This window comes from Rosa rugosa, chromosome 3 (assembly GCF_958449725.1).
Source record: "Rosa rugosa chromosome 3, drRosRugo1.1, whole genome shotgun sequence".
NCBI classification, from domain to species: domain Eukaryota; kingdom Viridiplantae; phylum Streptophyta; class Magnoliopsida; order Rosales; family Rosaceae; genus Rosa; species Rosa rugosa.
The window spans coordinates 10436372-10447223 of record NC_084822.1 but is presented as its reverse complement, the minus strand read 5'-3'; the positions used below and the strand labels follow the sequence as shown (position 1 = coordinate 10447223).

Genomic DNA, 10852 nt, shown 5'->3' with positions numbered 1-10852 from the left:
ATGCTACTACTTAGCAAACAAATAGGAGCCAACTCCTTATCCATAAACTGCTTGAAATACACCTAATAAACTTGAGATAATTACCAACTCCATCAAAATCATTATTTAAATTAAGACTTGTCTTTAGAGACCATAAAAATGCCCAAAAATCCGCCCAAGGAGGACAAACTCTTGGACCAGCCCAGCCCAAAGCACAAGTAATCTATGAGAGTGACAATGCACCCTCCTTCACCCTCCTTGAGAGCCTATAACTTAGGCCCAGCCAGTCCAAACTTAGAGTCAAACCCCCAACTCCAACTCCAAGACCAAGTCTCCACCATCATAGTCAACACCGCCATCGACCAGGCCAACACCGCTAGGATGAATTCTTCCGGCAATCGATCCCCCCAAATGATAAGGGAGCAGACCACCTGCACTTGTCGCCACCTTCAATCTAATATCTGGAGGTCGACCAATCTGCATTGAAACCTCCTCAGGCGAGGCGAGTCGCAGCTGGTTCCCAAGAACTCAAACCGCCACCAGCTCTGATAGATCTGTCAAATAAACGCAGACCATAAAACTATGCTCAAGACTCAATCCTTTGAAGAAGAGATCTCAACGGCAGGCGTCGCTAGGCACGATGGATTCCAGTCGGTATGGTAGTGCCGTTGTACCTACCTCTTATAATACAATTTAGGGGCTGTGACCACTTACCCAATTTCAGTTTCGAAATTGCCCGCTTACTCCACTAAGAGTTTTTTAACCCCATTTACCCAATTCAGTGTTAAATGACAATTTCAACCTTCAATTAATTAAAAAATTACAGGTTCACTCTCTCTCCTCTATCTCTCTCTGTAGCTGCTGACCGATCTCTCTCGCTGGGATTTGCGGCCGGTGCTGGGATTGGTGCTGCAGGATGAGTGGCTGGGTAGATCGATATCTGGAGGAGCACTGGTGTCCAGCAGCGATGCGTGCAGAGGCGCTGGGCATAGCACGCTAGGCACCGGGGGATGGGCAGCGAGGTGGCGGGTGGGCTGTTACGTCGTCGCCGATCTGGGTGCTGCGACAGTGGGGGGCTGACGAATCCGATCTGGGTGCGGCAACGGTGCAGATGAGTCGTCGTTGAGGTCGAGATCGGGTCTCAAGGGCAGTGCGGAGATCAATTGCTCTGGTCCTGCTGTTGGGTGCGGAGATCAATTTCTGTTGGCTGGGTGCGATGAGGCCGGCGGCCAAAACAAAAAAAAATTTGGATGGCGGCAAAAAAGAAGAAATATTTTTCCTTCCTAGGGTTTTTTTTTTTTTTTTTTTGATGGAAAGAAACTAGAAAACTAGAGTTTTTTTTCTTGGCTATTGGCTCTGAGCGTGCTAATAACGTATAAAAGTAATATGAGTATTGGGAGGCAATAATATGAGTATTGGGGGGCGATAATATGCATATAAATTGATCAATTGTGCCTGTAGTGTGTTCATTTTGGTTTTGGGAGTTTATGCAATTCACTGGAGGGCAATAATATGATTATTGGGAGGCAATAATATGATTACTGGGGGGCAATAATATGGTTACTGGGTATTATTAGGGGGCAATAAATTCAGACGCCGGAATCCGGTCATCGGTCGCCGGAGTCCGGTCGCCGGAGTCCGCCACTGGAGTGAAGCAAGGTTTCCAATGATTTATTTCTCTAAGTGACAAAAAATGAGAGGGCAAAATTGTCCCAAAAATAAATAAAAATGAATTAAAAAATACTTAATTGGGTATTAGGGAAATAATCTCTTAGAGTGTTTGGGTAAGTGAGCAATCTCTTAGAGTGTTTGGGTAAGTGGGCAATTTTTAAGCTAAAATTGGGTAAATGATCATTTCCCCTTATTTAATTGTTGAGTGTTCAAATAGAATAACACTGTAAACGAGCACTGGCGGATCTACATAGTAACTGGGGCGGGCTCAAGCCCGTCCGAAAATTTTGGGCCTAAAAAAAAAATTAGATGTATACTTGTTTTTTTTTTAATTGGGTATTGTCCAGCTCAAGCCCATCCTAAACCTACTTCCGACTCCAGTAGTCTAGTTCACTCGACTTCGACTACGCCCTTATTCGATTCTCTAGTTCGTCCCTCCTCCTTAGTCCTCCTCCTCTAAACTCCTACAGCTCTGCCATTCTCGGCTTCTCCACTTCAAGTCTCAGAGATCAAGACATCAACATCAAGTCGTATCTACTTCTCTTACTCTCCCTCTTCAATTTGGGGCAATGAATTCAATGTAAGATTTTGTTTAATTGAATCAATCCAATTTGGGGCAGTTTATAGGGTTAAGGATTGATGTGAAATTCAATTTCGTAGGTTGTATTGGATTGAAGATTTCATGAATTGAAGAATGAAGAGTTCATACTTTTTTTTAAATTAATAAAATTGTCTCGCACCGTCGAGATTCTCCATAATATATATATATATATATATATATATATATATATATATATATATATATATATATTTTTTTTTTTAAGAAATCTGAACCCGCCCAAGATTTCAATCCTGAATCCGCCATTGTAAACGAGTTCAAATTTTTCGTTTTTTAACTTCCATGTTCAAGAATTCTTAACTCCGCCTCTGTTCGCACTACTTGAACCGACTCCGCAGTATGCAAGTTTTCTTATTAGAATGATTTATTAATTTCAATGATTATCCAGTTGTATGTTGGATTAATTAAATGAACTCGATTATGGATAATCCATTACTTTAGTTCAGTTTCAGTTCACACGTTAAAATTAAAAACGTGGGAAACATGAAAGCAATTGATTAAAAGCGCACACGTCGTTTCACACTCGATGCTTACAGCGATATGAATACGATGGCCCTCTCTATAAGCGCACGTGCTGTATTACGGGGATATTGTTCCCTTCTAAAATTTCAAGTCAACCAGTCAGTAAGTGGTCCGCGTGGGTCCCACTCACGGATTTGCTCGGTTAAAAGTGCTTAAAGCCTTAAACACAATTTTATAGCGTGCGTAATTCAAAATTGGCAGCCATTGATAAGATAATCTCTTAATATATATTTTGTCAAATTTACATCGCAATCTTTGGTGAAATAGTAACACAATGTGATTTTCCCCTCAAAAACAGAAATTTCACATCAATGTTAATAAAAAAAAACAAACTAATTAACGAGCTGATTATTTTTTCTGCCTACAATTGAATCTAATTCAGTATAATCAATAACTATGAGCATTTCCGGCAGACCCATTCCCAGAATCCGACGAATGATCAGGTGCGTAGTCCATCGTCATCATCCACTGTTGAAAGAGCTCGTCGTCCCCGATCCTTTCCCAGAACTCACATTCCATTTCATTTGAATCCTCGCTCTTGTTCTCTTGCTTAGTATCTGTAACAACTATCTGCTGCTTCTGGGGTTCTTGAATGGGCTGTGTGGGCGGCGTCGAAGTTTCTTGGTTCATCGACAATGAGTTATCCGGAAACGGGAAATTGAGTTTCGCTCTCGGACCGCGAAACTCAATCGCGGCCTTGTCGTAGGCACGGGCCGCCTCCTCGGCAGTGTGGAACGTGCCCAGCCAGACCCGAGTGGCCCTCCTCGGGTCTCGGATTTCAGCGGCCCATTTGCCCCAAGGCCGCTGCCTCACTCCCCTGTAGTTCTTCTTCAGCCTCTTCTTGGGTGCCTTCTTCTTGTTGTTGCTGTTCTCCTCCTGTGCTGGCGGGAAAAAATTGCATCCAAGGCAGCCTTGAATTTTACAAACCGGACACGTGTCGGCATCAGACGCTTCGAATAGGGCGGGAGAGGAGGAGGAGGAAGCGGCGGCGGGGTAATGGTAGGAAGGGAAGAGAGAGTTGAAGTCCATGGTGGTGGTGGTGCCGGCGACGACGTTTCGAAGAGCGGAGACGATTACGGCGAGTTCTTGCTCTTGGGTGAGGCGGCGAGGCGGCGGAGGAGGAAGTGGGTTTTGGGTCAACTGTTGTGGATCTCCGGCGGTGTCGAGTTTGGATCGGTTGAAGGAGTTTTGCATGCTGTGGAGAAGCTCTGCTGTTGAAGGCTTTGTTGTTGTTGTGGTGGGAAAAGCTTTGAATTGGAAGTGTTTGGGAGTCAGAGCGGTTTTGGGGGCGTATATATATGCTTTGGGAGTACAGCTGTCACACAGATCAAACACGCAGTAAGCATCCGCACATGGCTAATTTTTGTTGGGTTTTGAGTGCGGGCCAGGGAGTGTCAGTCTGACTGGCTCTTCGATTTAGGGAGGGGCGAGTGAGGCTCACGCGGTGGTTTGTATAGGACTCCTAAAGGTTATCATTCGTGGCGCTTTGGGAACGGGAGATGTTGCGCTATGGATGGGGCACCTGAAGTTTCCTGTTGTTAAGACTTAAAACAGAGGGAGTGAGTGACGTAATGCCGGTTTTACACTTGATTACGGGAGTGCTTGCGTCATGGTCCTGGATGACAACCCCCCTTATCATGATGCAATCATTCAGCCGTACTACCTTCTAGATTGACCTCTTCTTCTTCTTTTTTTCTTTCTTTTTCTTTTTTATAATAATAAAAACTATTTAACCCTACCTTCTGATTAAGCTTTTAACAATCTTTAAATAATTACAAATAGTGTTGATTATTCGGTGACTAAAGATTTTATCGTCAGTTATTTTTTTCTTTTTTAAAAGAAAAAGAAAATTACAATCGAAACCTACGACTACAACCAACGCCCAAGTTATCCAAAAGAAAAGCTGAGGAAGCTGAAAGTGGAAGTGCTCTAATCCAGCTCTAAGCTTGTATGCAGTGACCAAGTTTGGCAATGACAGCAACTAGGAAATTGGCCCCTTTCTTAATGTGTTGGAACAAAACTACCTAAGTGAGTTGAGCAAGAGATTTCATGTCTTTTAGAATCTGAATGACGCACCAAGAAATCTAGATCAACCCATTAATACTATCGAGCAGTAATTTAGAATCACCTTCCACTTCAATGTTAGAAAAACCATGTAGCCACGTTGCATGGAGGCCTGCACGCAAGACCAAGGCTTCCGTGAGAAGAACATCATGAGCTCCAACAAAATTGGAAGCAGCTAGGATAGGTTCTCTAGTGGAATCCTTGAAAACAAAATTTGCCGCCGCACTGGAGTTAGAGAAAATAGAACCGTCAAAGTTACAGTTATCTTTAAATTTAATATTCAAAGTTGAAGTAAAAGACTTTTAAGTATTTCAATCTCAAACTTTTAAATTAAACCTAAAGTAATTTTTTTTTTCCCTAAATTGTGGCTTAGGATCCGGATCTTGGAAAATTCTACAATATGTTAACGTATGATATGCATACAATTGTCTTAAAGTGGTAAAATGAGTCCTCAAAATAGTAATATTAGTCCTCAAAATGATAACATGAGTCCTTAAAGTGGTAAATTTTATTAGTTACCACACGAGTCTTCAAATGATAAAATGAGTTATTAAAGTGGTAAAATGAGTCCTCAAAGTGGTAAAAATAGTTAATGTATGAGAAATATTAACATACTATAGCCTTACCCTAGGATCTCAATATAAATGTTTTTTTTTAATCAAACAAAAATGGTCATTACATACTCTCCCGCTGTCATTAATAAACAATAAAGAAGATTTGATACGCAGAATTAGGTCCACTCATTGGAACATTTGACGCTCACTTATTTCAAATAAGCCTATTAAACTATTAAACATATACATAATACATAGACTCATCTCAAATATAAAGAATGATTAAATTCAGTTTACCCCCCTGAGGTTTGGGGGTATTTTCATGTTAGTCCATGTCCTCTCAATTTCATCAGTTTACCCCCTGAGATTTACAATTCCAGTCACCCGTGTCCAATTGCTCTGGCTCCGTCCAAATTGGACGTTAAATCAGACCGTTGGGTTTGAAATGGAATGACTTTTTGAGGGTTTAGTGGTTGAATTACCAACCTAACCCTGAGCTTGTTTTCCCTCTCAGTGTTCCAAAACCTCGATAAGTTCCCTCTCAAATAAACCTAAAAATATTAAACAACAGCACGATTCCCCATTTTAGATCTAAACCCAATCTCGAAACCAAAGAACACTCCTTGAACCCGTTACGGAGAAGAGAAGCCCAGAACTTGTTACGAAGGTCGGAACCCATTACAAACCCCAGAACCCGTTACGGAGGACAGAAGGAAAGAACCCGATACCTAGAAGCATCGGGGCAAAATGGCGGACGATGAATGGACACCGCGAGAGGAAATTCCAGGAGAGGAGCTTCCTAATTACGGTGAGTTAATTTGAATCGATTGTTTTTTGTTTCGATTTGGGTTTTGTTATGGGTATTAGGGTTTCAGGTAGGGCTTTGGTTTTAGGGATTTGTATTCCATTTTGGGGTAGGGCTTTGGTTTTAGGGGATTTGTATTCCATTTTGGGGTTTATAGGTAGAGGACGGATTGGGGGTTTCGGGTTTAGGGAATGGGTTAGAATATATGATATCATTCATGAAATCTCAGCAAGTCGGGGCAATTTATGAGGGTTTATTGTCTGTTTGTGTTTATGGTGATGAATAAAGTATTGCAGATAATGCAGAAAGTTGTTGGGTGCTGAGTTAGGTCTTTAAATACTGTAATGGTGGTCCTACTATGAATTAAAGTATACGGCTGCTTGCATAAGGGTTGTTGTAGTCCTATTATATTGTAAAGAACGTTGCTTTTAGAAGAGGTGGTCCTAGTTGTAAAATTCTTTGTTGTTAGAAGAGGTGGTCCTAGCTGTAAAGAATGTTGCTGTTGTAGTCCTTTATGGTATGTTGCTGGTGTGGTCATTCAAGGTTTGTCTTGGTGTTCTTTGTGTTTGACTTTTTCATTCATGAGACTTTGCTCTGTGCATTATTTTTTGGATCTTTATTTTGACAGAGCTTTGATTTTTTTTTTTTTTCAAATGCAGGTCACCCGGATTATTTGACCGTGAAGATGTACAATGGGGGATATTTTAAGGAGAACCAATATATAGGTGGGAAGGTGTCCTATTATGACTCTATTGATATGGACAAGATGTCACTTGTGGAACTTGATGGTATGGTTAGGGGGTTGAACCAAGACTATAGTGGAAAGAGGATAGATTATTGGTATAAGGTTGGGACTGAGGATGAAGCTTTAACAAAGCTTTCCACTGATCTTGATGCTATTACAATGTGCTTGTGTGTTCCACAAATTAGGCTTGTTATTATATACTTGGATCATTGGGAGCTTAAGAGGGACTATGAAGAGATAGATGATGATGAGGATGATGAGCTGTTTATGTATGAAGAAGATGAGTTCCATGATTTTGCTTATAGTCAAGCTGGTTCATGTGGAGTTGTTATCGAAGAATTGTCGGATTCACTAAGGAGGAAGCCAGGGGTAGTGATAAAGCAACTTCCAGATTCACCGAGGAAAGATGTCCCGAGTAGGACAGCAAAGAAGGCTTCTGGAATTGTGATAAGGGAGTTGGAATGGCATCCAACTGTGCCTACTCAAGCTAGCCAAGTGGGAGTGCTTGATCCTAAAGACAAAGGTAAGAAAAAAATGGTGGATGAAAGACCTGATGCCACCATGCATGTTTGCTGACCTAGACAACCTTGTGGATGTTAATGTGTCCACCTATGAAACAAGGAGCTCTAAATCTAGTGTACCTAATGAAGAGGATGGTGATGCTTATGATTCCAATGATTCTAAAGGTTTGCTATATGAGGACAGTTCAGAAGATGAAGACTATGATCCTGAGTTTGACAATGAAGACTATAATGAGTATGGTGTAGATGATGATTGGATGGGTGACATGGAAACAAAGTTTAATGATAGGGGTGAGTGGATTGGAGGAGTTGGTGAAGGGTCGAATGCTGCAAATATGGATAATGAGGGAGGTATGCAAGATGAGGACAATGAACCAATGTATGGAGCAATAGATTCTGATGAGGAATGCATTGGGAAAGAAGCTGACTCAAATGGAGAGGAAGAAGGGGATAGTTTCCCAGAGTTCAACCCTAAAACTGATATGGTCAACCCTCATTTTTGCAAAGGCATGAAGTTTGCAACTGCAAAGATTTTGAGAGCTGCCATTAGAGAGAGAGAGCAATTCAGAGAGGGTGGGAAGCTGTGTTTGTGAAGAGTGACAGATTAAGAATTAGGGCGATCTGTAAAGCTGAAAATTTCCCTTTCGAGTTATATGCCTCTAGAATGCAGCACGAGGACACTTTGCAGATCAAGACCTATAATCCAGAACACACTTGTGCTAGAGTGTATGCAAACAGCATGATTAGGACACCTTACTTAACAGAGAAATTTGCTGAGCAGATTAAGCTCAACCCAAATTGGGGGTTAGGTATACAAGTTTACTGATTTTTTTTTAGTTCCTATCATTTTGTACTAGAGTGTTTTTTTATTGCAGTTTTTTTTTTATACAGAATCACTTGCACAAGCAATGGCAGCCACTGTCAAGGCAAGAGTGTCAACTCAGCAGGCTTATAGAGCAAAGAAGGCAGCCTTACAGCTTCTAGAAGCCTCCATCAAAGAGCAATATGCAAGAATAAGAGACTATGCAGCTGAGCTTAAAAGAGTGGACCCAAACACAACCATAGACATCAAGTGTGACTTCTTGGATGAAGAGCAATTACCTGTGTTCAATAGAATGTATGTGTGTTTGGGAGCACTAAAGATGGGTTTCAGAGCTGGATGCAGGTCAATACTTGGGCTAGATGGTTGCCATTTGAAGAGCTGTTATGGTGGTCAGCTATTAACTGCTGTGGGATTAGATGCAAACAACACAACCTGGGTTTTGTCCTATGCTATGGTAGAAATCGAGAGTAAAGATAGCTGGGAATGGTTTCTGGACCTTTTAGTGAAGGATCTAAACATAAGGGATGAAGGAGACGGGTGGACCTTCATATCGGATAAACAAAAAGGATTGTTACCAGCTTTTGCTAAAGTCATGCCACTTGCAGAACACAGATTTTGTGTTCGACACTTATGGACAAACTTCAACAAGTTGTTTCCGGGCAAGGTGTTAAAGGACCAGCTTTGGGCATGTGCAAAGTCAACTACCGAGAACTATTTTATCAAGGAAATGGTCATGATGAAACAACTGGATCCATTGGCATATGACTATCACGTGAGTAAACTTGTTTCACAAAGTTTCTGTTTTTAAAGTTTACGCACTTTTTCCTAGCATTGACATTAATGTTATCCTACCATTTTCAACTTTGTTTGTACGTAGATCCTGAAAGGCCATCGAAGCACTGGTCTAGGGCATATTTTAGCACTCACCTTAAGTGTGACATCCTGTTGAATAACTTGTCCGAGAGCTTCAATGCTTTTATAGTACCAGCAAGATCAAAGCCAATTGTAAGCTGTTTTGAAGAAATCAGGGTTAAGCTCATGAGGAGGATCCATATGAGGAGGGATAAGATGCAAAGATTAGAAGATACAATCTGCCCCAAACCGAGGGAGCTCTTAGAGAAGAACAAGGTCAAAGTTGCAACAGATTGCATTCCTAGTGGATCGGGTGGACCTGAAATTGAGGTTAAGAGCATAGGGGGCAGCAAATACGTGTTCAACCTTCAAGCACACACTTGTGCATGCAGAAGATGGGATTTAACTGGCATCCCATGTAAACATGCTATTGCAGCCATCAATTACATGAGGCAAGCCCCTGAGGACTTTGTAGATCATTGCTACCTAAAGAAGACATACATGGCTACTTACAACAACACAATCAAACCTGTTAATGGTATGGATCTGTGGTCAAAGAGTGCTGAACCTCCAATTCTTCCCCCCCCCCAATACACAAGGCAGTCGGGGAGACCAAGAACAAAGAGGATCAAGAGTGCAGCTGAGAAGGCAGAAATTGGAGGTATAAAGCTTGGCAAGGTGCAGAGGTCTCTCAAGTGTAGCAACTGTCATGAAGTTGGCCACAATGTCAAGACCTGTCATAGACACTTGCCACCCAAGAACAAGACCTCAACAACCAGTAACAAGAAGAGGAAGTTAGATGAATCAACATCCGGAACTCAGGTATGAATTTTATACATTCTGGAATCTTTTTGATTCATGTGTATTTATGTGAACTTATTAGTGTACTTGTGTGCTTTAGACCAATACTAAGAGAAAGGAGCCATTGACAAAGAATGACCTGAGGAAGAAGGTACAACTTAGGGCAGATAAGCTTAAGGTAATGTTCTATTCATTGCATTGATTGTGTGGTTTGTTGCGACTTTGTTGCTGTTTTAAATGGTGTGTTGCTGCCTCATATTTGTAGAAAAATAGAGATGAAAAGAAGGCAGCAATAACAAGAGCATCAAATGCTTCAGGGAAGACAAAGGGTAGACCTGCAAGAACATCAACAACCCCGAAACCTGCTCCTGCTCAAGCTCCTCGGCCAGTAATGTCAAATCCTCCTCCCAAGCCTTCATCGTCTTCTAAGCAAGCAGCCCCAAGTAGGTCATCTATTAGAATCAAGGAAAAGGAAGGGAAAAAAATAGGCTTATGTACTGTATGTTGTCTTATTAGCATGCCCTAAACTTTATCGTATTTGGTTTATGTTGCAGTCTTTTGCGCAACCTTGAGCTATGTAACTTGGTTGCTAGCTCTAATCTTTTGAGAAGATGATTAGAGCTAAGTCCCATTGCAACTTTGATTTTTTGGTTTTATGGATGTAAAGTACTATTAACGTTAGTGACCGAGGGGCCTCTAGTTAGCTTTAAAGAGAGAGAGAGTGTGACACAAGATGTATAGTGGTTCGTCTCCCGCCTTAGCGGGAAACTACGTCTACTTGAATGTTACACTAGTGTGTTGAGCCTTGCGGCTCAAGGGGTGTACATACATGTACATTTGCAAGCATAATTAGCTCTAATGGGCTACGCTCATTCTACCGCCAAAGGTATTAATTC

At 41.5% G+C, this 10852-nt stretch overlaps 2 protein-coding genes across 2 annotated transcripts; one reads left to right on the top strand and one right to left on the bottom strand.

Moving 5' to 3' along the window:
• Positions 1-2995: 2995 nt before the first annotated feature.
• LOC133738454 (ethylene-responsive transcription factor ERF109) lies at positions 2996-4067 on the bottom strand. The gene has a single exon (XM_062166005.1). It carries the CDS (start codon positions 3983-3985, stop codon positions 3179-3181), a length of 807 nt encoding a protein of 268 aa, XP_062021989.1. The 5' UTR covers positions 3986-4067; the 3' UTR covers positions 2996-3178.
• A 4077-nt stretch (positions 4068-8144) lies between these two features.
• On the top strand, positions 8145-10528 carry LOC133737192 (uncharacterized). Its single transcript, XM_062164800.1, has 6 exons — positions 8145-8289; positions 8372-9079; positions 9181-9977; positions 10057-10134; positions 10222-10455; positions 10511-10528. The coding sequence occupies exons 1-6, from the start codon at positions 8145-8147 to the stop codon at positions 10526-10528; spliced, it is 1980 nt and encodes a 659-aa protein (XP_062020784.1).
• Positions 10529-10852: the final 324 nt, after the last annotated feature.